The sequence below is a fragment of the Lissotriton vulgaris genome, chromosome 2_1, assembly GCF_964263255.1.
Source record: "Lissotriton vulgaris chromosome 2_1, aLisVul1.2, whole genome shotgun sequence".
NCBI classification, from domain to species: domain Eukaryota; kingdom Metazoa; phylum Chordata; class Amphibia; order Caudata; family Salamandridae; genus Lissotriton; species Lissotriton vulgaris.
Window position 1 is genome coordinate 1,465,341,714 of NC_141687.1, and position 27,524 is coordinate 1,465,369,237.

At 45.9% G+C, this 27,524-nt stretch overlaps 1 protein-coding gene across 1 annotated transcript in view; it reads left to right on the forward strand.

Annotated features, from left to right (window-relative positions):
* LOC147732761 (uncharacterized) overlaps nucleotides 1–27,524 on the forward strand; it is a 503,177-nt gene that overhangs the window by 53,530 nt on the left and 422,123 nt on the right. The window contains exon 2 of the mRNA XM_086957325.1: nucleotides 2,275–2,401. Within this exon, the coding sequence (XP_086813451.1) occupies nucleotides 2,275–2,401 (127 nt within the window). The remainder of the gene's footprint in view (nucleotides 1–2,274; nucleotides 2,402–27,524) is intronic.

Genomic DNA, 27,524 nt, shown 5'->3' on the forward strand with positions numbered 1-27,524 from the left:
AGTGTGTGACACCATTTCTTGCCTGAGTGTGTACAACAAATGCTTAACACTACCCTCCGATAAAGCCTTATTGCTTGCCACACTACCACAAATAGACATTAAGGTGCTAGCTACTTTTACCTCTGCATGCCTTTGGGGTTCCACTGGACTCTGTGCACACTACCTCATTTTGGTGTAGTATATACAGTGCCAGCTTCCTACACTCCTACCTTGTAACAGCCTAGGTTCTAATAACTTAATGGATGCGAGGGAGGTGGTGTGGCAAAATAATTTAAAGTGTAAGAACGAAGTAGGTCTCTGACTGCATGGATGCCAAATGAAACAAGCATGGCAAAGCCAACAGGTCTCGTTTTACGACTTGTGGGCTTTGCCAATAATTTATGGAGATGCTGTACTGAAAAAATGCATAATGATGCTACTGGTGCCTCATCATTCAGTAGACACGCGCATGCATGATAACGTATGCTCACTCTCGCAGATTGGAGTGGGCACTCTTTCTAGTACGTTTTTTAGTTAGTGATCCAAGGTGGTGGATACTACTTGGAATGGTAAAAAGAAACTTTACATACTCATAAGAACGTTTAGGCTTTGCTAAGAAAGTGGGTGCGTTGTCTCGTCAAGGCCTTTTGTTTTCTATTGATAGGCTTAGAAACCGTCTATTGCTTACCATTAGTGGGCTCATTTCCACTCTCATTTGTTTAATTTTTATTGTTCAGCAGCCGCTTCCTTTTTATTTATCATGTGTTAATCCCTCTCCTAGAGCATTGACGCATTACTTCTGTCCTTCTATTGCTCACTTTTGTAGGTGCTACTTTCTTCTTTGTGTTTCTACACTGTACCACAGTGCGTCTTTTTCAGTTGGCTTTCTTGTGCACTTCTCCCCCCTTTGTTGTCTTTCTTCTTGCCCCTTTCCTACTCCACCCCCCTTACTCTGATATATCCATTTTGCTTGTCCCCACATGCCCTCCTTCCGGAGTTGTTCGTGTTGCTTGCCCCACAACCACCTTCTTTATTTCCATTGTTGTCCAAGTTGCTTGCCCCGACTCACCTTCCCATTTTTTGTTGTTTTCCATGTTGCTTGCCTCCTCACAACTACCTTCATTCTGTTGTCCTTGTTGCTTGCACCCACCTGTCTGTCTCTTTCTGTTGTTGCCCAAACTTTGCTTGCCCCCTACTCTCCTTTTTTCATTGTTTCCCTTGTGGCTTGCCGTCACATGCCCTCCTCTTTCCATTGTTGCCTGGGTTGTTTGCCCCCAGTCGCTCCCCTTTCAGTGCTGGCTACATCACATTGCTTTCTTTTTTACTTTCAGCTATGCTGCACAACTAAGCAAATACCTCGCATAGGCAGGACCTATTGGCATTGCCAATGCTTGTTTAATGTGGAATTGGTCTGCAGCAAACGGCAGCTGCTGAGCCCTTCAAAATATATATATGTATATATTTTTTTTAATGGCAACTAGGGGTGGAGGAGCAACAAAGTAGTGGGTGGTAGGAAAGAAACGGAGAGTGGGCTGGGGAGCAACAAGCCAGGGTAAAGAATTATTTTAAAAAATAATTTAAAAGCAAGGAGGAGAAAGAAACGGACCAGGTGAAGGCAGCAGCACAGAGCACATAGGTTAGGGGACTTGTTAAATTAAAAGCACCCTACTAGGGAGAGAGCCAGTGGGCAATACAGAAGGCTTGTGGAGGGGAGCCTAAGAAGTTGATAGGGAAGAAGCAGCACATCAAGGAGAGAACCTGAAAATGCATACACTCTTGTGTTACTTACTGGAAAATATAAAAAATAGTTCCCTGATGTGAGCAGTGAAACGATGCTGATCACCCTTCAAAAAGATGGTAAAGAAGCTATACTCCAGGAGAGGTACAAACACAAGAAGAGACCGACAAACCATTGCATAAGAAGGATTAAATAAGAGTGACAATAAAGCCAACCAATGATAGGCATTGGGCAGGTACTGAGCCCCAGAGACTTCCAGCCTAAATCCAGCTAAAAGGTGTCTGGTAAATGGGACCTAAAAAGGTAGAGAGTTATCTGTTGAAGCTGCTATGTCAACAGCCCTCCATTTCCATGGTGCGGCACCTAGGCCGGTGCCCACTCTCAATTTGCTTAGGGTTTGCACTCTGTAACTATGTATAAGTATGCCGCTTGTCGGGACTCCTTTCATATTGCAAGAGGGGGTTTTGTATCTAAAGTGATAGACATTTTCTACTAATGTCTCCACACATACCACATTGAGCTGTATGAAGGAAAATGTGTATCATTTTTGGTTTCAGGAACCCATTACTTTTTGCGACATTGTTGCATGTTTCTCCGAAGAGGAGTGGAAGCTTCTAGAGCATTGGCAGCAGGATCTTTACAAGAATGTGATGAAGGAAATCCACCAGGCCTTGATATCTCTTGGTAAAGTTTCATTTTACTTAACAGCTGTGTATTCCTGTTTAGAATTAACAAATATGGTGGTTGTTTTCTTATTCCTTCAAACAGGTCTAACTTAAATGTTTTGGCATTGATCCATATTTATTTGCCGGTAGGTGAATAGTGATGCAATTAGCTTTTTTCACATTTATTTGACTGATCAATGTACACTTGCACTTTGATGTGTTAACTGCCCTATCTACAAACAATAAAACAGTTAAGCTCCCTGAAACCATTAGTATTGTACTACAGCACATGTTCAGATCCACAGCAGTTTAAGCTTCATTAGGATATCTCACTCTTGTTCAGTTTGGCTTCAGCCAATACCTTTTGAGTTAACTAATATTATATGTAAACTATACTTATTAACCCCTTCTGTGCTAATGATGAGCCCAGGCTCGTCATGCAGCACGGTGCTCGTGTGCTGGTGACGAGCCTGGGCTCGTCATGAGCCGTGGAACGCTCACACGCGGAGCTAATTCCCCCGCTGTGCTGAGCGTTCCATTGCGCGGGCGGGTTAATGACGAGCCCAGGCTCGTCACCAGCACACGAGCACCGTGCTGCATGACGAGCATGGGCTCGTCATCAGCACCACGGCGCCGTGCACGGCCCCCCTCCCCCCGCACCGCGGGGGAATTAGCCCTGCGGCGAAGGGGTTAATAGGGGCTTTTAGCAAGCATTTTTCATCCATTGGCCTGTTATTGTGCATTCACATTTTACTTCTACCCACTACAGTATGGTGCACATTGTCAACACACTTCATTCCAAGTTAAGGTATTCTGGCCTTTCACAAGGAGCATATCTGCACACAAAGTAGTATCTGTTACTGCCATGGATCTACTGTGGCAATGTGTTTCTCTTTGAGACCCAAAAATACTTTTTCTTTTAGCCAGTGTCTTTTTCTTCAATTGACAAGGGCCTAGCAGTTAACTCAAAAATAATGCTTTCTGGTTCGCCTCTCCATCCTTGCTCCTACCGCAATGGATAGAAATAGACCGCTCTGTGTGCTGCATTGAATCTTTCTGCTGTCATCACAGTGCCAAAATGTAAAGCTCCACAATCGCGCACAATCTTTTCCAACACTATAGGGGCTCTCAAAAGGCTGGATAAACAAATGCAGACACCAGTACAAAACTCTCTGCTAACAGCACTGTGGTATTATTCCATGACTAGAATTGATACCGATAATTTCACTCCGGCGCCAGAGGCATCCCAAGGGCATTATACAAATGAAATCTATTTGATGGTGACAATATCCCCTTACCCTTCTCTGGCTTAGCACAAACTCATAACCTTGCACCGCTAGATTTCTATAGTTTTCTAAAATTAAAAGTCAAACTATCTAAAGTTCACAGGCCTACATATCCCTCCTTACCAGGCCGCTTAGTGAGCTGGCTTAGGTCTGGTCACATCAGCTCCAAAATATACAAAACAATCTCTCACTCCCCGCTTCCACAGCAATCTACCCTTCCTATTAATGAACAATCGTTTTGATACAGAAACAATTGGACACATTTCAGAAGAAAGCTGGAGAAATCTCAATAAAACAGCCTTGAGGAAAAACATTTCCCCCTCTATTTTCCAAGCAAAATACTTTGCTTTGAACCCTTTACACTGGACACAAGCTAAGTTACACACATTTAAGCTTTGTGAAAACAACAAATGTTGGAATTGAAAAGAGGAAACTGGTTCCCACCCTCATATGTTTTTATCACTGCCGACTTCTCAAACAATACTGAGACCAAGTCCAGTCCTAATTAAAAGCAATTTTCCATACTCCCTTAGCTCTAGACTACGTCACATTGATAATAGGCCTTTGGGCAACTAACTCTATGACTACTTTATGCAGTATTGATATGGCCCTGCTGGACCTACTCCTAACGGTTGCTGTGATGTTCATTCTATCTGAATGGAAATCGTTTAACCACATTTCTTACCATAAATGGTGGGCGTGGATCTCCTTCCTAAGAAGTGGTCATATTTCACACTAAAAAAATGGACCTTCCCCCAGACCTCTCCTGCAATCTGGGTCACCTACACAAGTTTTCTGCACTAGAGAAAAAAATAGCAAACTGGATCACAAACTTGCCTTGGCCCCTATGATACGTATGGAGTATAGCTGAGTATTCTGATTACCCCCTTTTCTCTTTTCTCCTCCCTCCCAACTACATACACCGGTTTATTGACATGGTTGACTGCTACACCTTGCGTACATCTCACTATATGGAGCCACGTTCATGGATGACTACAGGCATTTTTCTTGTATGACTACAAGTAGATCTATTAAAAAAAACTCTTGAAAGCACGGAAATATTATACCATATTGTTATACAGAAAAAGTTTTGTATATACTTATGGGTGACTCTAATGGTTATCAATAGCATGATCTTAGACATCAGTACCAAATATTTAGTATTATATGGCTGTGCTTTTCATGCACCTCTTATACTATCTGTACTATACAATGTTGGTCACAATATGTTATGTTTGTAACCATATTGCCCTAGGCCATATCTCCCCTCTCCTCCCAAGCTGTTCCCCTGCCCTCGCCAGCGCCTGGCTTTCACCGCGAGGAGCTCTCCCCTCTCCCAAGCCCTCCAGCGCCATTAGACTTCACGTGGAGCAGCTAAAAATGCAATTCTTAACAGCTGCTAATGCTTAATTTTTACACAAAGCGCTCGAGAATATGCAAATAGGAGGCTGGCACAGCTGATATGTCACTGTGCCCCCCTCTCTTCTCTAGGACAGAGAGGAAGTCGTCCTTTTGAGCTGTCCCCGATGTATAATCCTGGCTGCTGCTCCCTATTTTAATTACTCTACTTACGGGCTCAAATAATAAATATGGACTTGTTCTTAACATAGCGGTTCACACTTCCGTCATGTCGCAGCGCTGTATGTAACTGGTGTCTGTATCATCGAATGTAATGACCCTGGAAAGATGAGCCAGCCAGGGCCGGTATTAACCCAGTGACCTGCTGATGACGGCCTGTTTATGGCACACTGAGCTATACTTTAGTCAAATAGTAAGCAAAGGTGTCTGTCATCCATTAAAGCACACATTATATCTATCTATCTATCTATCTATCTATCTATCTATCTATCTATCTATCTATCTATCTCCCTCACTCTATCTACCGCCCTACTCTATCTATCTATCTATCTATCTATCTATCTATCTATCACCCTCACGCTATCTATCTATCACCCTCACGCTATCTATCTATCGCCCTCCCTCTATCTATCGCCCTCCCTCTATCTATCGCCCTCCCTCTATCGTCCTCCCTCTATCGTCCTCCCTCTATCTATCGCACTCACTCTATCGCATCACCACAGCATCACTCAGCACCACCACAGCATCACTCAGGAGCACCACAACATCACTCAGGAGCACCACAACATCACTATGTGCTACCACAGCATCACTGAACGCCACAGCATCACTCGCCACCACCACAACATCACTCAGCGCCATCACAACATCACTCAGCTCCACCACAGCATCAACTGTGCAACCATTCAACAACAACTGGTTCAAATATGTTCTCTCAATGTTTCAAGCTTTATTACAAATGTCACAAAAAGATGTTAATATTTCACTTCTGTTCTTGAATTTTCGTCACAATAAAATACAATGAACATAATCTTCACAAAAGTTATTTACAAAAGTTTAAGCTATTGCCATTATAAATTACAATAACTTTTATTTAAGTATTAGTTATTAAAAAAAATTAAAAGCCATTGTTATTTGTAATATCAATACATCGAAGTCACGTAAATACAACACATATTGCATTACAAATGCTATAGGTGTCACATTTGCGAAAGTTAAAACTATTGGCATTGTAAATAACAAAGCTATTCATTTCGCTATTTTCAAAACCAACACATAAATAAAAAAATTGTAATTTACAATACCAATAGCTCAAACTTTCCTAATGCGAGACCTATTGCATTGCAAATGCTTTTTAATGAAGCTCTCTACATGCTCCCGTAAACCCTCACAACATCCTCTAGAAATTACCATCATGCCTGCGAATTACTAATATAAACTGTTTAGAATCAAAACGAGAAAATGTGCTGCCTTGTGAACTTAGAACTGCCATTGTCTAGGGATTGCAGCGGTAAACAGCGTTAAGTTTGCATGCTAAACAAGGCATGCCATAAAAAGGCATGTTGTTACAACGACCGCATTGTTATTTCGCATACCGTTACAACACAAGTAGGAACAACGACTTGCGTTAGGGGGCAGAAGATGTTGGATTTCAAATTTAACACCTTCCCTAGTGTCCACACAGACTGGAGGAATAGTAAACTATACTTTTCCAACATCCTGCACCCCCTACAAGCAAGTCGTTGTTCCGACCTGCATTGTAACATTATGCAAAATGTTGTTATGGCATGGTTTGTAAACGTATGCGAAAAAAGGTCATATATTCCGGTGCAGCCTATTTGAGACATCGAATAGAGGCACAGTTTGGCTGAAGTAGAGTGAGCGGCTAAGGCACTGAAACCTGCACCACAGAACTGAGTGCTAGAATGTGCGGGACCGCTGAAGGAGCCTCGCACCAGACAAGCATTGGACCGCACTGGGCCAAGAACCCTTGGAGGAGGGTTTGCTCCAAATGAGAACGGATGCCCTGGACTTAGCGTAATTACAATGTTAGCCATCTGTGAGGGCTGGTAAGATAACAGTCCCAGTAAGATCAAAGTCCTGGGGAAAGAGATTGACTGACCTTAATGGAGGGGTTTGGACGCTGCTCTAACTTCTGAACTATTGCTTAAACTTGCTATACCCCAAGATGCTTTCACCTGCTGGGGACACAAACCTCTACTGCTGCACACCCTGGTGGTACTCCTGTCCCAGGGTGCAATGTGCCTTTGTGCCGCTACTGGGGGCCGTTACCTTGCGCTGCTGTACACCCTGGTGGGACTCCCTGTCCCAGGGTGCAATCTGCCCTTGAGCCGTTGCCGTAAGGGAGGCATGACCAACACGCATAAAGCACTGCCTCTGCCCACGTGGCGCGGGCCGCGTGCGGGCCGCACCTGGGTGAAATCAGGCCCGTTGCAGCCTGGAAGAGGTTGGGCTACCCCTCTTTCTAATGCGCTTCGGGCCCCTAAGGTACGTTGTGCATTGTAGCCCATTTAGTGCTTTGTTAGCTTTTCCCCACTGGCTATGGTAGCTTGGGACTTGCTTTCTCTCCTTCAAGCCTGCACATCCGAGACCAACTTAAGGCATTGTGCCCACTGAAGACCAACTAGAGCTCTATTTGCACCCCTTTGATTGTGTGCTTTGGCTTGGAAGTTCATCTTCACCCCTTGAATCCTCCCCCCTCTGTCTTTGCCAGGTCTGCCATAGTCCCCATGGGGAAAAGGAAGGTTGCGGAGGGGGGGGATAGGGGCCGGTGGAGTACACAAAGCAGTCAAGAAATCTAAGACGACGCAGAGTCCTGTAAAAAGGAGCTGTGTCCTCAATCGTATTGATGATTTACTGTTCGAGTGTGAGGGACTACTGGCTCCAACTGCTGCTGAAGCTGTGCCTAGATCTAAGACCACCACAGCTCACAGAACGTTTGCTAAAGAAGGGCGTATTCCCAGCATGTTCAGAAAGGCGAACAATGGCAACGGCACCCAGCCCGGGAAGCCTCTGTAATGCCCCTGGATGATTCACAAGATATAACCACAGACTTATTAACTCCTACTAGTGAGTTTCTATGTAGCAATAGATTTTCACCTCTTGTTAGATCTGCCAGAAACGAGTGTTGTTACTGAGATCCCAGATGAAAGGGGGAAAGCTAAAAAAGGAATTACCTCCCCGCCCATTGATACAGTCCCAGTTGATCCTAAAGCTACTAGCTCTGTATCTGACTTACATGAAGAGGTTTGTGGCCTAAAAACCACAATTGGGACACTAAGGGGGCTTATTCATAAGATGCTAGTCAAGCTTGGGGAATCAAATAGTCAAGGCATAGAACCTGGCCTCAAGGGATATTGCCAGTAGGAAACAGTTGTTACATACAGTTGCACATGACACTCCTCTGGTACCGACTACAAACATAGGTCCGAGTAGTTGTATAGCAGGAATGGCTGAAAATGTCGTGGGGGGGGGGGGAGGTTAGCTAGGTCAAACAGCACATGAGTAGACAACAAGTAGACATTTACAATCTCAACCTAGAAAAAATGCGAGGCGTGATATGCCACGTCATTGGGAATGACCCTCTATCCCCCTCGCCACCCAGTGTAAAAAAGTCTATATGATTAACATTTATAAATGTAATTATTCCACTAGATATGAGAGTGTGGAATCCCTAAAAAAAAGTCTATCCATTGGATCAGGCATGTTAAAGTGTGTAGATCCATGATTAGGGAAGACATACTACCTGCAAAGAGATGTGTTTTAGCTTATAACACTACAGACGCTATAGAGCTGACCCTAGCTGATGAGAGTTTAGCGCATAATCTTATTGCCCTGGAAGTAAGGACTCTTCCCCCTCCCAAGTTAAATATCCAATTCAAGAGACAGTTGGCAACCTTTACCCACTTGTGCAACTCTAATTTGCAGTCTAATAGGATTTCTCCATTGTCCCCTTTAGCAGATATTGACTGACTACAACCCAGTTTTGCACTTAAGCTTACGGAAACCAGTGCCCCTTGCTTTTTCCCAAATTTAAAACTTTCAACAATCAAGGCATTATCGAGATCATCAAATTGTAGGGCTGGTCTAAAGTCCCCTGTGCAATTTATCTAGTAAGAAGTACCTCATAGCCAGGATAGCATCAACATCACTCTTAACGTAGGACCTGCTCATGAGGAAAGGGGTCTGGAGATATTTCCCCACTCTCCACTCAAGTTGCCTACAAACCATCACTTTTCAAACTAATTTCAAGGAACGTGGCTGGAATTAGAAGTAAATTGTGCCTAACCCATTTGGTACAGCTGGTCCAATCCCACGATATATGTATATTGCAGGAAACATGGAGTTTAACTCCAACGTTTATGCCAGGCTCCCTGTCATTCCAGCTGTCCGCAACAGCATCGAATAAGGGTTGCCCATCATGTGGAATGCTGATATTGACTAGTATTGCACTTAACTAAAGAGCTGAGGAGCTACCCACAAACAGCTTAGACATTCAAGCTGTTAGATTGAAAGGCAACTCCGGCTATATTGTAGATATCTACAATGTGTATGCCAGAGCTACCAGAGAGGGAGGTAAATCCTTTACCTTGCAGACCTTAGATAAGCTCCTAGGACCTATTCAGCCTGCCCATTCCCTAATTGTTGGGGGCAATTTTAATATAACCTTTGAATCGCTAGATGAGGATGATATCCTTGAAGTAAATGAGAAGGATAAACTCTGGTATGTCCCTGTGCTTAGCCTGCCTCGGATTAAGAAATTGCCCCAACCAGCTTTGCAAATAAACGCACTGACTATAGAACATAGATTAAGGGCCACCAAAGGCAGGACCGTATCAGATAGAGAAGATGAACTGACCTTTATTGGTCCAACAGGAGCTAGCCGTATTGACTATTTTCTAGTAGATCTTAGGTTGTGGCTCATACTAGTTGAAAAGTTTATAACAAAGAACATTGATGTTGACCACAACACACTTAGTCTGGAGCTAGTCTCTCCTTGGGAGGAGAATGATAGTGCTCCTAGGAATAATCTGATCGCAAACGAGGTACTATCCACTAATGATAAATGAGGCGATAAATTTCGCCTCACATGGCCCATAGTCTTTGGGGATGAAATTAAACTTTAAAAAATGAAGTAGGATTTACTTGCCCGGTTGGCAGAGATTCAATCCTATGCCGAGGTCACGGGAAAGGTGGAGGATGCTAGTGGGTAACACCCAAAGTTCTTTGATAAACTTACTGCATATTTTATTGTGAATTCCAAACGTACAAATGATAGTGATGGGGAATTAACTAAGTTGAACTCCTGGATCTCAAGTGAGTGTAGACCCCAAAAGAATCAATTGGTTAGAGCCATCAAAACCAAAAATTTACCCTTAGTGCGAGATCTACGGAGGTTGTACAAATTAGCTATGAAGAAGGCCAAGCGGAATTGGTACGAGGAAAAGTGGAAGCAAATTCAGAAGACATGCTCCCAGAAAGACTTCATGAAAAATTGTAGGGAGGGGTAATTTGGGAAATCAACCTGTACTAGCCAATAATATTACAGCTGGGGACTGGCATGATCACTTTGGTGCCCTCTACTCTACTATCATTAACTATACTGAAGGGATGATGCCTCTACTAGATCTACCCTCAAATCCAGCAAGGGTTATTTTTACAAATGAGTAAATAGAAACCTCAATCGAATCCATTGTATCCGCTAAAGCTCCGGGACTGGATGGAATTCCCAGAGATTCGTTTCGGCACACCAAAAGTAATTTGTCGAATTACATGCAGTCACTTTTTAATACCATTGCAGGGGGTGTCTGAATTTGGACTCTTAGAAGGAAGCTGAGTTTATACCAGTTTTTAAAAAAGGGGACTGAAATAATTCAACTAACTTTAGGCCTATCAGTTCAAAAGAATGCATACAGAAGGTATTCAGCGTAACCCTTATAGTGCGAAAATCCAGGACTGGATGGCAGAGAAAAACATACTGTTGCCATTCCAGGCCGGATTCCGACAAAAAACTGGAATAATTGACCAGGTTTTTAGATTTATTCTTCTTTAGTGGAAGGTGGTGATATTAAGTAAGTGGAGACTATATGTTGCTTTTGTTGATCTGAAGTCAGCATTCGACCTTGTGCCCCGTGGTAAGCTTTGGGTGGTGTTGAGAGATATTGAGATGCCTCTGGAGATCATGGCATTGGTTGTTTGTCTTCATGATTACAAGTATGCTAGGGTTTGATGAGTAATCAGGGCCAAGTCACCGACCTCATTATTGTCAACAGGGGTGTCCGGCAAGGCTGTGTCCTGGCTCCCACGTTTTTTCCTTATATATTAACCAAGTTGTAGACTTCTTAGCTAGGATCCGAGCTGATGCTCCTTCGATTGGGAATTTGAAGATCACCACGCTTCTCTTTGCGGATGATGCGCTCCTTGTTTCTAAAACTCCCAAGGGTCTCCAGACGCTATTAAACCAATTCAAGGCTTTCTGCAACGAGAGGGGACGAGAAATAAATACCACTAAAACAAAACTTATGATGCTAAACCAGCATAAATCCTTTAAGGATGCTTAACTTGTTTAGAGAGGGTATGTAGCTTCGTATATTTGGGCGTAAAATGGGTTGAAGGTATGAGGTGGCAGCAACATTTGACTAAGACTAATTTAACATTTAAACAGATAGTTGGAGCCCTGAGAAACGAATTTTCTTGTTCGTACACTAAACCGGTTGCCCCAGCCCTAGAGATCTATAAAAAGCAAAGCAGTAAGCAGTGTTATTTATGGGGCTGAGTTGTGGGGCCTCGAGAATGTTGACGACCTCACAACAACCGATCATAGGCATCTTAGGAATTTAGTTTCCCTTCCACCTAGAACTCCACTACTCCCACTTAAATTAGATATGGAGTGTGAGAAGTTGGCCCGATATGCAACGTTCGCTATTCTAGCGACCGCTATGTATCGTTCCAACGACCCTTATGGTGTTTGGTTGTAAGTCAACCTATAGACCAGCTATCCTAGTAGCGTGGATACGAGCAGTCTAAGGCTAAAGACTCGAGAGGGCGCGTTAAGCCAGCTGTTTACCACACATGTACCCCTTGAACACCCAGTGAAAGGACACCACACAAGTGTTATGAAAATAAACAGTATATTTATTAAGAATCACAACAGCCCTGTACTCTTTATGAGGACAGGGTACTAAGCACAAACCAAATCTCTTTAGGAAAATACTTCAAGTGCACAATTAAAACAAGTGTCCGAGGACACGGAAAGTTTAAGGTCTCGGGCGGACCCGATAAGGCAAGTCGGAAGCGAGGGACTCGGGACCCTAGAGTAAAGAGGTTATGCAGGCACCGAAATGCCGAGTTACCTAGCCACGAGGGCTGCGGCTGCACAAGTCTTACAGGCGTCGGGGTCTTCGCTGACGAGCCAGGAGCCGGAAGAAAAGGAGTTGCTGGCCGGCGACCAGTGATGAATAGTTCGTAGAGATCCAAGCCTGGATCAGAGATCGATGATACCTGAAAGCAGAGGGGACCAAGTTCGTACTACTAGCCAGTAGTCAGAGGGTACCAGGAGGGCACCGGTTGGCCGTCACCTCAACCAGGTGAGTGGGCGACGCTAGGCTCTGCAGTCTCACGGACCAGGAGGCGTTGTCGGCGACCACGGTGGAGGTGCGAGCTGTCCCACGAAGGATGATGCTGTCGGCGTCGCTGGGCCCAGGATGGGGCAACAAGCCTTGGCAAATCTCAGGGCCACGTGGTGGGCCTAAGATGGCGTCTTGAGTGGACCAGGAGGGTCCGGGGTGCTTCTCGCAAAGATGGAAGCAAGGGCCAGTCTGGAGCAACCAGACCAGCAGAGTTGTTTGTTGGTCGTCGTCAAGGACGGGCACAAGCCAGCGGCTAGTGACCAGACAACGTGCTGAGCAGCGAGCGGAAGGGCCCCACGCAGATCGTGGAGATGCTGGGAGACTGCACTTCGGTGCTGGAGCGGCTCAGGGTCGGGGCTTCTCGGACCCCAGAGCACTCACCAGAGAGTTACCTCGATGGTCGTGCTGGTTTTAAGAGCGTGCAGGTTCTGATGATGGCCGGTCCCTCGAGGTCTCGTCGCACCCACAGATCACAGCTGAGCTGATGACGTGGGTAGAGGTCAGAGGTGCCAGGGAAGCCGGTTCTCGTCGAGCTGGGCCGTCGGATCCTTGAGGAAGGACTTGCAGCAAACCGCAGAGTTCTTAGATGGTGCCCGCTGATGCAGGGTGACTACTCCTTAGTCACAAGGGAGAAATCTTGAGAAGAGTCTTGAAGTCCTTTCGTAGAAAGTATTCTTGATTCAAAGATGATCTAATTTGGAAGGGTCCCCGCTCCGGCCTTTATTCTAAAGAAAGGGGTGGGTACATGACTAGGTCCTGCCCTAAGGGTGGGACCAGGAAGGGGGGTAGTTACACCCCTCTCCCCTGCCGGACTTTCCCCAGGCCAGGGCTGTCGCCCCTGGAACTGGTTCTAACCGGCAGATGCGTAGTGAGCACCGGGGTGCCACTCCGCAGTCACCTTCTCGCAAAAGCCCTACCTACCCAGAATACACAAACCCTGTCTGGGACGGTGCGAACACCGCCCTCGACAGGAAACCCTTTGTCCAAGCTCTCCTCGCTGGAAGGACTCCCAGCAGCAGGAGGTCAGACTCGTGTCTGTGGTGGCAGCACCCATTTTGTGGAGCTGAGGCTTTAGTTAACTTTAACCGGGGTTCACAGTTACGTACATGTCGTGTCCCTCTAGAAGGGTGGAATGCTAACCTCATCGCCAGAATTGGTGAGAGGGCAGAACCCCGATTCGTATGACACCTTACTCGACATGCCTTGATAACGCGACACCGAAGTTACCGATATGGTACGCGTTATCATGGAACAGCCATTGGGTCTTGATTCCGCAAGCTGCAACCGGGCTTGGCTCGGGCCTGAACCTAGCTCACACGAGCCCACGCACTCTGCCTTCAGGATTGTTAACGCCTGCCATAGGAGTGACTGATAGGAACTCGGGTGTCCATTGTATGGTTAGATATAGGGCTACTATATCTAAAGCAAAGTGTGATTACACGACTTCGCCCCAGCTGTCATGCAGCCAGTTGTGTCAAATTTAGGAGGCCAGCCAGGGGTGGCATAATACATGCTGCAGCCCCTGGCGGCCCTGGGTACACCTATGCCCTGAGTTACAGGGTCTGATAAGGTGGCCCAGTACCAATTGGTAAATGCACCTAGGGTACATGTCGTAATTTAGAAAGAGAACAGCCAGGCTGTGGGTCTGATTAGCAGGCCCACAGCCAGAGAAAGTCGTAAACCAGTGAAACAAAAGCGAAAAATCTGGGTGATCATAGGATTGCAGACCCTACTCTCCTACATGGAGGTTAAATCACTAAAAGACTTAGCCAAAGTATGTCCTCTTCTTTTTTGGCAGAGACTGATTTCAACCCCCGAATTGTCCCCGTATGCCCAGCCTTAGAAGAAGTTTGCAACCTAGATACATCTAAGAAAGTAGGCTAGTTAAGGAATATCAATATTCTACTTAAGAACATTGGGTTAAAAGGGGGCTGTACCTGTCGTCTGGACCTCCCCACAAAAAAACAACTAAAATCTGTGTATTGGGATTGGGTATTTGATAATGAGTCCAGGAATAGCAAATTAGGAAGATTAACATGGCAATTCTTAGATTTTAAACTGTTGCGATCCCTGGAGGGTTTCCCTGATCTCATACAGGTGCCGGTAGATAGAAAGTTATACATCCAATTTACAGGTGGCACAATTCCTCTGAATGCGTTTACTAGTTCATGGCTATGCAATGCTGCTAGCAACAAGGGTTGTCCCTGCTGTTCTGCGCCAACAGAAATTATAGGCCACACTTTCTTCGGCTGTCCAGCATACTTAGTCCCTAGAAGCAGATGGCTTACTCCTATATGCAAACAGCTGGGAACTGGAGATTATAGTGTGGCACTGTGTGTTTTAACATCTAATTAAAGATCTCTGTCTGCTTGAGCAATTGCTAAATTCCTAGGCCATATGTGGGGAAACAGTAGGTAAATTCAATCTGAATCTCCTATTTTGTTGATTTGATCTAATGTGATTCCCCACAACTTTGGCCATTGAACATCAACCGAAATGACCCCTGTAAAGCAGACAATGGATAGCTTTTTAATAGTGGAAGGTTCGGGCTCCATTGTTCCATTGTTTTTATAGTATTTTATCTCTTTCATTCAAATGATGAATCTTAATTGGCATAGTCTTTATTTGTTGTATCTGATACGTAAAATTGGATTGTTTTAATGAAATCAATGAATTTTGCATACATAACCTCTATTAATAAATATATGTATATGCACTTTGCACTTTCAAGGTCTGTAGACCAAAATAACGTTTATTGATGATGATGGTATAACGTTTCTTCATCAGTGTCTCCCTTTGGCAGTAAACAAATAGAATATTTAATATATTAGTGCGAACACTTCTGCAATCAATCAATCAATCAATCAATCAGGAGTTTGTTAAAGTGCAACTACTCACCCGTAAGGGTCTCAAGGCGCTAGGGGTGGCGGGGGTGGGGGAGTGAGGTGGGGGGGGGGGGGGGGGTGCAGGTTCCATTCCATCAAGGAGGGGGTCTGTCGAAGAGCCAGGCTTTGAGGTTTCTTGGGAAAATGGGGAGCGATGTTGTCTGTCTGAGGTGGAGCGGAAGGGCGTTCCATGCTTTGGCAGCAAGGAAGGAGAAGGAGCGACCTCCCGATCTGGGCTTTCTGGTGACGGGGGACCACGGCGTAGGAAAGCTGGGCTGATCGTAGAGTCCTATATTACATTATACGTCTGTCAGGGGCAGCCCTTGTGTACGTATCAAACTACACAGTATAATTAATATTGTGAATACAGGAGGACTATGAGACAGTAAACACCATCTTGCGGTGAAGCGTGTTGTGTGAGATGTCAAATTGGGTAACATCTGAACGGCTGATTTAAACGTGCCTGCACTTCTTTGAAGCTATGGGAAAACGGATCAGAAGCAACCAACCCTAACTTTTGAGACTAGGAGGGGTGTTGGAGAGCAGGCCACTGGGGGGCACAGTACAATCCACAGGCAACAATATGAGTTACCCTGACTCCAGCGCCACTGACTTTAAATCTCAGTTACTAGACATTCAATAGAGCCTACAAACCTTTGACAAAAAAAATAGACACCCTAATATTTAGCGTTGATAGCATGTAGAACTGAATGGATAGATTTGCTGAATGAATGGAAGGCGCGGAGAGACGCATCTTGGATGTTAAAGACGACTTAGGGATACAAGTAAAAGCTAGCCAGCAACTTGAGAAGGCATTAGAACTAAAATGCGTCAAAAATAAAGAGTTCGAACCACATTCACACAGAAACTATTTCCGCATTTCAGAGGCTTTACCGGAAAAATGATGTTTTATGTGAGAAAACCTTGTAGAAAGGTGTGTCAGCACACACCTTTCTACAAGGTTTACAGTGGAATGAGCGCATTGTGTAGTATATGCACGCTCCTCTCCTGAGACTGGGCCGAGACCCATTCTAGCTAGAGTGCTTAACTTCACAGATTGTTACACTGTGCTTAGACTGGCTCAAGAAAAAGGAATATAAATAGGAGGGATCCACTATCCAGTTTTTGTTACAGATTGCACATTCTCATTGCAGGAGGCTCATATGGATTTCCTGCCTGCAAAAAAAACCTTTAAAAACTGGGACTTGAGTACGCAGTGCGATACCCTGCCAAGCTACTAATTAAGCACTTGGTAAATATGTGTTTTACACACATCATAAAATGACACTTGCGTACAAAAAGAGAGAATGGTTAATGTTGCTAAGTAGTGCAAAGCAAACAAATAGTGAACTTGAACTAGCAATGGAACAGAATAATTAATTGGCAAGGACCATCATGACTGAGTACAGCAAGATTGTAGACTAGAGTGACTTACTGAATTTGCTATGTACAAGCAAAACGCACCCACTGATGGTGACATTAAGCTGTTATTAAGAAGGATGAGATAATAGACAGATGTTACCTGTCTCCTAAATGAAAATGCAGAGATGAGTATTGGTGAATGAGTAAGGGTGCTGCTTATTTCCCACGACGCAGGATGCGTTAACTGCTTTTGTACAACACTGCTGAGCCACAAGGAGTGGGAGGAGGAGTTTTGACCCCAGCTGACCCTTAAAGGTGCTGCTTATCTCCCGCGGCGTGGGACGCGCACGGGCCAAGCCCGGGCTAAGGGCGGGCCCGTTCGCCCTTGAACCATGGAACTAGAACTGGGTTTAGGATCACAGTTCTTATCACTAAGGATTCACTTGGATCCTTGGAGCTTCCAGCTTGGCCAGGACTCATACACGGTCGGATCGTAGGTAAGAGCACCGCCTTCTCTTTCTCTAGCACAAGAGCCCTAGATTCACCCTCCACTCAGACCAGCAGCTGTACTCGTGACTGTGGGGGCTTTGTGGATCTTGTGGGCTTTAAGAATTTCATCTCCCCATTAAGACAAATTGGCAGTTGTTGGCACCTGTTGGGTCAGACAGGGCACTCTCAGACTCAAGCACTTAAGCACTGCCACAATGGGAAAACTTAGGGGTGGGGCGGCAGGGCCCACATCCATAGATCCCCCGAATACGATGAGCACTATGGACGCTTTTCTGCAGTGAGCTGTTGGGGTCCTGGATAAGGAGATCGAATCGGCAGCCAGGCCACTGTCCCGTTTACCCATCCACCCATCCCCCCTTTCCAACAGAGTTTACAAGAGGGCTACCAAGTTCAGGCACAGACAGACTGATGGACATGGACAGGGTACAAGATCGGGTATGCTAGAGGTCTCCACACAGGATAGCGCCCAGGTAGCCCAGTTAGCAGCCCCTAGGGAAAGTTCTGGTGTGACCCCTAGTACTGGGACAGGAGTGGAAGTGGGAAGCGCAAAGAGGAAGCTCCCCTCAAAGGGGGGATCCCTGTAAACGCAGAAAGAACACTGCCCACAGTTGAACTTGGCAGTGCCTCACGTAGGGGCCAACTTGGAGACTATTTCATTTGACATGTTCCAAGCAGCCCTGCTATCAATGCTGGTCACTAAATTGGACCCTATCTTACTTCAGTAATCTGCGCCGGAAAACAACATATGCATTTTGACTGCTTCACTGCAAAGGAACTGTACCCCTCCCGCAATAAACCCCCCTTCCCCATAGGCCATGGCCATTGTTAACAGCTTCTATGGCAATGCATGGGGAATGGCGCTAGAGCTAAGACCATCATGGAGCGGTCAAGTCATGCTGTAGCTCAAGCCAGCTCTGATAGGATTGCATCACCTGCGAACAGGAATGATCTTTTGGCCCGACAACATAATCTCAGGGGGAGAGTTTCTTGTTACCTTTGTTTCAGTAGCAGTTCGGGGTCTTTCTGCCCCACTGCTTCATGCCTCCTCCACTCTACATGTGATGTTAATATCCAGCGGAAAGAGCAAGCTCCTGCTGGTAAATTTTAACAGTGCAGGAGTTGCACACTTGGAAGAATGTAATATAACACGGCTGGGGTCTGTACTCAGGAATATCAATATGAGAGGACAGTGTTACCATAACTTTTGTTTTTAACAGGGGATTTTAATACACACACGTGTGGAGATATTAGGCAGATAGGAGTGAAAGCTATGGGCTTTGCATGACAAGCTGGCTTGCATATGGAACACACACCTCAGGGTACTGCACTTAATACTATCTTGCAAGAACTTTATTATTATTATTTTTTTTTTTGGTGTAAGACATTTATTTCACATTGCCACAGAGTTAAGGTACATTCGTATCGCCTACAACCTGATGAGGCCGGCTGGACATGTTGTTGGTATCCACAATTGTAATTCTGTTCATACACAGCCCATCAGCCGACAACCATAGGTCCGGCGGCGAGTTGGAGACATGAGAATCATGTGTGTCAGTTGACAACGTTACATGATGGTATAGTCGCGCTCTCGATCTTACTTTTTTTTTTTTTTTTTTAAAATTTTTGAAAACCTTTATTGTGCATCAAAGAAGGACAAATACGGGCCTACAATCATCTGGCCGGCCACAAAAACTGTTAAAGCACCAATGCAAGCGTTACGGCGACACAGTATCACCCCATCATCCTAGGCAAGCTTTAAAGAGTTACACATTAATTGCTGTAATACCATGTCCCAGAACCAGTGAAGGTTAATTTTAAAGGTTTTTTTTATGCAGATATTAAGTCAAATCGTACTGTCCTGAATCATAAGAGAGGAGAAGCAAAAAGGAAGGATCCATGCGGGAGGAGCATGACAGTAGCTACAAATCTGTACACAGGATATCGACCCAACCGTCCAGTCCCACCCGGGCAGCATGGCAGCAATTTGCAGAGTCAGCTAGATGACCCCCCTCACGTCCCACCCGTTGCCCGCCGCCACCTAACCTCTAGTAATCTAGACATGGACCCAGACCAAAAGGGAAAATCAAAAATAGGAATAAAAGAAGGCACCATAGAAATAATAACTAGATACTAACTACTAACCCCCCACCCTACACGCATGCAGAGGCTACGGCCTGCCCCCCCCCAGCAGTGTGTCTGTCGCCCAATAAACCCGAAATATAGCGAGAGAGAAAAGAAAAGAGAAGGAAAAAGAAAAAGGTATAACATCCGATATAGAGAGGGAGAAAAGGACACCCTAATCTTCGACTCTCAAAGACAAATATAACAGGAGGAGGATCAATTCCAGGCATCCCGGTCCCCACCAGCCACTGATACGTCTTCCACCCCAAGTTCAGGATAGACGGCAAGCAATAAGGCAGATACAGGAGTGAAACCTCAATTTGCAGCGGTCGAGTAATCTGGACACAAAAAACAATCCCAAACCCAGGTCAACCAGCCAAGAAGCCGATAACAGGGAAAGCAGCCTAGCCCTGGCCCGAACGTGGATACACCACCAGATGCGCTCCCCGAGAGAGGCCCGCCCACTGCAGAACAAAGAAGCAAAATGGCGAGAGAAAGAACGAAAGCAATTTGGGAACACAAAATGGCCGTAAAAAGTCACCAGGAAATCCGTCGACTGTAGCAGGGAGTTCCACAGAAGCACCAGGAGTGCACGAGTTTTTAGGCAGCAAAGTCAGGGGGCACAACACAGGAGCCGTCGGTAGAACCAGCAATGCCGCAGATAGATCCCAAGGCACACACGATAATAAATCCAGACACAATGTAGCACTCTTCACTGAAAGGGGAAACAAAGTATCCCGGGCGGAGTTGTCAGGCGGGCGGTCTTGGGCGCCAGTAAAATTGGAAGCGGGCTCAGGCGTCCAACAGGCAGGAGAAAGCGCTGTATCCCCGTGAAGTGTAGGCGGAGGCAAGTGGCAGCTTTGCGGGATCAGCGTGTTACTGTCCCGCCGCAGCGCAGACGCCATGTCGTCTAGCTTGCCTCCCAATCTTCCGTAGCAGTGGTGCATTTCTGCACGGAGGTCGCACAGGGCGGACAGAACGGTGCCAAGAGAAAGTATAGGCTGTAGCCCCTGCCTCTCATGTCCCCGGGGAGTCTCTGGAACCTCGAGCCCCACTTCAGGCGGGGCAGCACAGGCCACTGGCGGGGACGAGCGCACATCCCCACCAAACAAATCAGTACGCAAAGCCATTATGGCAAAACTCCGGGGTGATCACCAGGATAGATGAAGCACTAGCGTACGCCCGTTCAATGCTGGCGGGGTGCTATGTACCGTGCCAGTGAGACACGCAGTGCAGGATAAGCGCCCCGTGAAAGGCCCGGGTAGAGAGGCATGGGGTCAGGCAGTCCTGGGCAATCCAACATGGCCGAGCAATCCTCTCCCCGTACCGTCCGCCTCAAACAAAGGAGCCGTTCCGAAGGGGCACTGCAGCTTCGCGAGCGCTTCCTTCTCTCCGCCCGCTTCGAATCCCTTCAGGTGGCTGAGCACGGGCAGCGCCTCGCGAGGATCACACCGGTGGTTCAGCAGCCAGCGCCGATCGAGCACTACTGCCGGCAGCAGTTCTCCGGGGCACGGGAGAAAGAGCCCGTGCAGGCGGGGTCCAGGGCTGTAGACTGGTAAGCGGCTATCTTCGGCTGCCGGGCAGGTCGCGGGTCCGGGAAAACACCGCTGGGATCAGCGCCGCGTCGCACCCAATCTGCCGTCAATTTCGCCAGGATCTGAGCCAGGATATCGGTGCGGCGGAGAAAGGCTGGCGGAGCCGGGAGCCTACAGGTCTGCTCCGGTCGCCATCTTGGCTCCTCCCCCCTCGATCTTACTTTTTATTTATTACAGCGGTAACCTCTGATCTTGCAAGAACTTGATTTACCATCCACCATGAATAAGCTGCCCTGGGGAAAAATCAATATGACCCCTACTTTTATTGAGAGAGGGTGTGAGACCATTATTGATCGTATCTTTGTTTCTACACCTTTTTATTTCCTGATCACTGATTTTTCTATCTTTCATGATAGTTAGGCCAGTGCCTCAGATATCATGGAGGAATTCGGACACCTGTCCAGTGCTATATGGAAGTTACTATGGGCCCCAAGTGGGTGCTGCAAGCGCGCAGCACCAAGATTGTTTGTATCTGTGGGTTCCAGGAGCCAGGAATTGATCAAAGACCTCCAAAGAAGTGTTGCTTGCCGAAGCACAGTGTCTAGTCTGTGTTTCCGATTAATACGACTGCCAAAACATCATTGGCAGTCGTGTTTATCGAAAACACAGACTAGCAAGCCTCGCTGCAAAACCAGACCACAAAACTATAAAAATAATACACATCTAGAAGTCATTTGTCAACGTCTGGGTCTCTTATCAAGTAGGGCACACTTCTATCAAAGCTATGAGGTCCTGATGAGAACCCCCCCCCCCACCAGTTAGGGGTTCGAAACGCGTAGACCGCTTATCTACACCTTAAGAGCGCAATTTAATAGATAGTCATTTGATATGGTTAAAAATTACTAATTCAACCAAGCAAGTTTCTTTGGTGTAATCCAATTCTTTTTGTGACATTCAATTGTAAATAATGATATGTGTATGTATGGTATGTTTGAGTGTGTGAGATTGGAGTGCTGATGTTGATCAACAACGTATGATAGAGTTCCTTATCAGTGTGTATTTTATGAAAATGTCATTTTTATGAAATTGTTTTTTGTATTGTCGCTACTTTATATATTTTGTGTACTTTTGTGAATCATAACCAACAACAATTTTGAAAAAATGTATGAATAATAAAAGTGATTGATTCTGACATTGTCAAAACTCACACCTAGTTTAATTCTTTGTGTGTAGAAACTAAAGTTGTTTGATACATAGAAGTTACAGTATTGGCTTTTGTTTTGTTGCTCCAGTATATAAGAGCAGGCCTTTCTAGGCTAGATAGGGCAGATCTATTTGATCAGCTCGATCTTCTATGCAAGAGGGACTTTGCCCAGGCTAAAGAGAGTTTTATTAGAAGGAGCTGCTGTGACAGAGAGGAAATAGAGCTGTGTACGCCCAGCATGCGTAGGTACATTACGTTAAAAACTGTACCAACAACCAAACCATATCTTTTAGGGTTTAAAAACATTCATGATCGCTTTTTATTGACTAGATTTCACAATCATCTTTTTCATTTTCTCCTGGCACTACCACGTGGTACACATAGAGGGCAGTGTCTCGTGCCCTGTGCCTGTGACGGTCAATCGTCACAGGACATTATGTACTTTTGAAAGTTTTGTAGTTTTTACACTGCTCCCAGAAAGTTATTCATTATCCCCATTCTTAAAAATGCTTATTTTAGGAGGGCCAGACCAGCTCTTATCTTTTTACAACTCCTCTCCAATGACACCATTTTGTATACGCTTAGTTTTTTTTTAACAGGTTGCTGTTAGGTTTAGGTCAAGCTGTGATAATCTTGGCATCGGGTCTCACAAGTTTTTACCATGTAAAGTAGATCACCTTGGATGTACTGTATTGTGAGCTTGCATTTTGGTGAAGTTTTTATTGATGTTTGTTGGACTTCATGATTTTTATTTGTAAAACCAAATAGAGTTTTTTTATGCTGGTGAGTGAGGAACTTTAAATAATGTTTTGTTACTGAAACGGGTGGGGATCGCTGATTAAGCACATCTTGGCATGGTCGACTCATGGTTCCCTCTAGCGACTATTGCACTCTGGTGTTTAATATTCCTTTTTTTTCGTCCAAGTCTACCAGAGTGCACAGTTGTCTGGTTTGCTAAGACTATTGGGAACATTCTGAAAGCCTCCCTGGTAATGCATTCCGGCCATTTCTTACTATTGGCTTTGTGGTTTACTTTTCTTTCTCTGACTTCAAATTGATAAGATTTATGGGACTATCTTCCTGGATATTGGGGGTGTGCTGGAGGAAAGGCTGTAGGATGTTATTTTGTTCTAGCGCACAACACAATCTAAATGCCAATAAATGAAAGGTACACATATTTCTGAATATATCACAACCGGGAAAGCACAAATGAAGCACATTTTTTTGTAACTCTGAAGTGTAGTGGAAACAAATACGATCAAAACAAATCAGTCCACTATGTGATGCTATTTCCATACATTATCATTTGTATGCTGTATAGTGGGGGGGGGGGCAAGAGGCTATGTGGCACCTTGGCCAGATTGCTGAACCCCTTGTGGACCTCAAGAGAATTTTGGCTATCAAGAGCACAGATGGTAACAAAAGCAAAACCACCTCAGATATCTTGTTGACGTTTGCCAGGTTTTATGGCAAGCTATTCATAGCAAATATTTTACACATGGGAGATAAACTTACTAAATACTTCTTTGAGGCTTCATTAGTGTGGCTAGAAGCACATGAAATGGAGCTCCTTAACATGCCATTAACTGAAGACGAAAGAAAGGAAACTGTTAAATCCTTTGCTGGAAGTCGTGCCACTTGGCTAGATAAGGTAACTGCAAAATTCTACCATGGCCTAAAGGTTTTAGAGGCATATAGTGAATCTCATGAGAGGGGAGGCTTGCCTCCCTCATTGAGGCAAGCACTTATAACTGTTTTATTAAAGCAAGGGAAGTCACCTGGAGAGTGTGCATCATACCACCGACAATCCTTATTAAACTTCAACCCCCAAAGTACTAGTGACCCACTGACAAACATACATGAAAAGTGTGGCGTTGCCTCAGAAGTAATGTAATGATGTAATGATGTCTTGTAAAGCGCCTGAATCACCCCACATGGGGTATCTCCGCACTGTAGACCGCTGGGGAACCCGTCCTGGCTTTCCCTGTGAGATGGTCCCTACTGGGTATCTCCAAGGTGAAACCAGGCATCCCCGGCGTATGTGGGGGGCCGTTGTGGAGATGAGGTAAGCTAATGCCCAGAGTTGCAGAGTGTGACCCCTGGTTAGAGTAGGCACCGAGGCGAGAATTATCGAGTCCGCTGACCCTGGTCCACGACCCTGCCGCGTCGGGAATTGAACCCTGGTCCCAGGCCGTCCTCTGCTTCCGGGTCTGCCGCCTCTAACCAGTGAGCCACACCACTCCACGATTTATGCTGGGAGATCAATGTCAGAAAGAGTGCATCAATATTTTACTCTTGTGCTGCACCTGATGACAGCCCTTTTGGACACTCGAAAGGTGTTAAATTCTGTCTCCTGAACATACATGTTTCAGGTCCTTGGCTGTATAGGATAAGAAGAGAGTTTTCTGGGGTAGATCAGATTGCTATACACAGAACCTTCTACTAGATTGTTGGTGTTAGACCTGTCTGCATCTGGGGGTGTTCTAACCATCATTATTTATTTTTGTCCCCCTTAGCCTCCCAGTGTTTCTATTTTTATTTTTATATCCACCAGGATTTTTCAGTGCTTTCAGGGGGCTAGGTGTTCCTTGACTATGACGCCATTTTCCCCTCATACTCTGTGAGGCCTAGTTAAGCTCCTGGAAAATCTAGGGACACTCAAGAACCTAAAATGGTGTCCACCAACTGCCATAACGGACATTCCAGGAGGACAGACCCATAGACTAACATGAGGAAGGTTCCAGAAACATCCAGTGGCTTCCAGAGGTCTCAGGCCACTCTATAAAAGGCCAGTGACCAGCAGCCATTTTGTGCAGTCTCAGGAGTGACCAGTGAGGAGAGAGGCGACCTGTGGAGGAGGATTGCGCACCAGTGGTGATCAGATCGACTTGTGGGCCGGCTATCGCGTTATTGGGAAGTGCCCCCTTTCAGGCTGACCAAACCCCACTGTCACGGCGTTAATAAATCGTGACCAGAGACACTGTGTCCAGATCTTAAATTACCGGGTCGTGTTGTGAGGAGACCTTCGCAAACTGTTAAAAGCAACCCTTGTGTGTCCTGCACCCCTGCCCTGAAGGCTGTGGGCAGATCAGGTGGACATCGAATCAGAGCTGTGTTACCCGGCTGAGGAGCGTCAGTCACATTCATTACACTCGTGACCGGCTCTCATCCTGTGGAGAAAGGCGGTGAAATCGGCGGAGACTCCTACCTGTGTGTAGCGCCGACAGCACGTCTGACCCAGACGCGAGGGAAAGTGCCCAGCTGTTCCGTATATTGACGGAAGAAGTCATCGTGGGAGGAGAGGCGGAGTCCGGAGCCAGGAGGAAGCCGGCGGCGTCAGAAGAGGCGCGCCTGAGGCGGAGCCTGACTGCAGGAAGGATCCGGCCGCGTCAGAGGAGGAGCGCCCGAGGCGGAGCTCCAGCCTGAGGAGACGCGAAAGGAGGCAGAAGTGCCGCCACGGTCCCGCCGGAGGAGCGTCCCGGCCGGCAGTAAGCCTTCCCGTTCCCCCACCCGACGCCGACTCCCCAGAGGCCCCGTCGTCAGCGCTAGGAGAGGACAACCGAGCGCGAGGGCAACTCAAGTTGGATTGCCTCTCAAATGAAGTAAGCAGGGAACGTGGGGAAGCGGGAGGCGGCTGTGCCGGCGGACAGTAGATCTTTGAAGCGGCAATAACCAGCGCAACTGGGAAGTGCCGAGTCCTTCAGAAGTAAACATCGTGAGAACTTGACTAATAACCCGCTGACTGTAAACATAAGTATACGAAGGGAGGGAGTGAGAAGGGTAACGAACCTCTAGGTTCCTGTGCTTTGGGCAAGTATATTGGAAGCTGGGCCAGAGAGTACCAGTAGTATTCAGAGCTCCCTTATAACACCTCTGCAGGCAGTTAATCACCCTGAGTCTACTTCAAGAGTGGTGTAGCCATAGGATAGATAAGAGGAAGCCTTATTAATTTACCTTGTCTCCTTTTAGCTATCTAGCTGGTTGCAAGTACTGGGAGGAACGCTGCTTGGGGTAGACACCTGTTGAACTGTTCTGGAAGCTGAGAGCAGAGGGGTAATGTACAAGTCATGCTTATGAAAAGTAGCACATTGAACCTATGTAGTGAATTTTCGCTTCTGTATAATTAATTGAAGAAGAATTCTGTGGAACTGACAGTAATTTACCTCAAATGAAATGTACCTGTGATTTAGCCTTGCTAAAGTGAGAAAAGTATTGAAGACTGTGAAACTTAAGTGAATTTATGCTGAACTAATTGTAAACGGATCTTGCCTAAGAAAAGAACAAACATAATTTTTATAAAAGGTACTGGTATTTTTCTAAACTGGTGTAGCGTCTTTTATTTTTAGTGGTCAATCATTGGGTTACTGTGAGTGGGTCTTGTAAGCACTTAACCAACGCCTTGGAGTTTTAGCTGTTCCCCCTACTGTGCCAGGCTACCCTATGTAGTCTAGGATACCCTAGGTCTAACATAATTGGTGTTTCAGCGGTGGGATTACGGATTTGTGCTTACACTCACTTAATAGTAACACAGTGCTTACCACGGGACTACACCTGGAGTTTTCTCCCTGCGGCCCTTCTAATCTGAATTTTGTTTTTTTCTAAATTGATTTCTGGTGGTGGGTGGAGGTTGACCCTAAGTCACTTTTTGGTTTTCTCCTGTGTGAAAAGTTTATTCTCTAGTGAAAATGGAGGTAAATGTGGAAGAGCTGGAAAACTATACCGTGACCCAACTAAAGGAATGGTGTCAGCAGCAAGGTGTATTTTTTAAAAAAGGTGCCAGGAAAGGCGAGCTGCTGACAAGCATACGGGCATGGGTGGAGGCTCATTCCGGGGAGTAACTAGACCCAGAAGGGAGTGACAGGGACACTGTCCTTGAGACCGCAACGCTGTACCAAGCGGGAGGGGGGAATCTTCTGACAGGTCCCAGGACACCTTCCAGGGTGGGCAGCAGCGTCTCGGAGAGGGGTTTGACCGACGCCGAGCTAGAGGATAGGAGGGAGGAGAGGAGGATGAGGTTGGAACTAGCCAGGATGGATATGGAAAGGGAGGACAAGAGGTTAGCTCATGAGAGAACCATTAAAGAAATGGACCTACAAGCTCTAAACCTAAGGTCTCCCAATTCTGATAATGGTGGCAGCGAAACCAAGATGAACCCCAGAGAACCCAGACCCTATTTACCCAAAGATGTCATGGCTAGCTATGCACTCATTGAGGGCCCATGGAATCTTGGA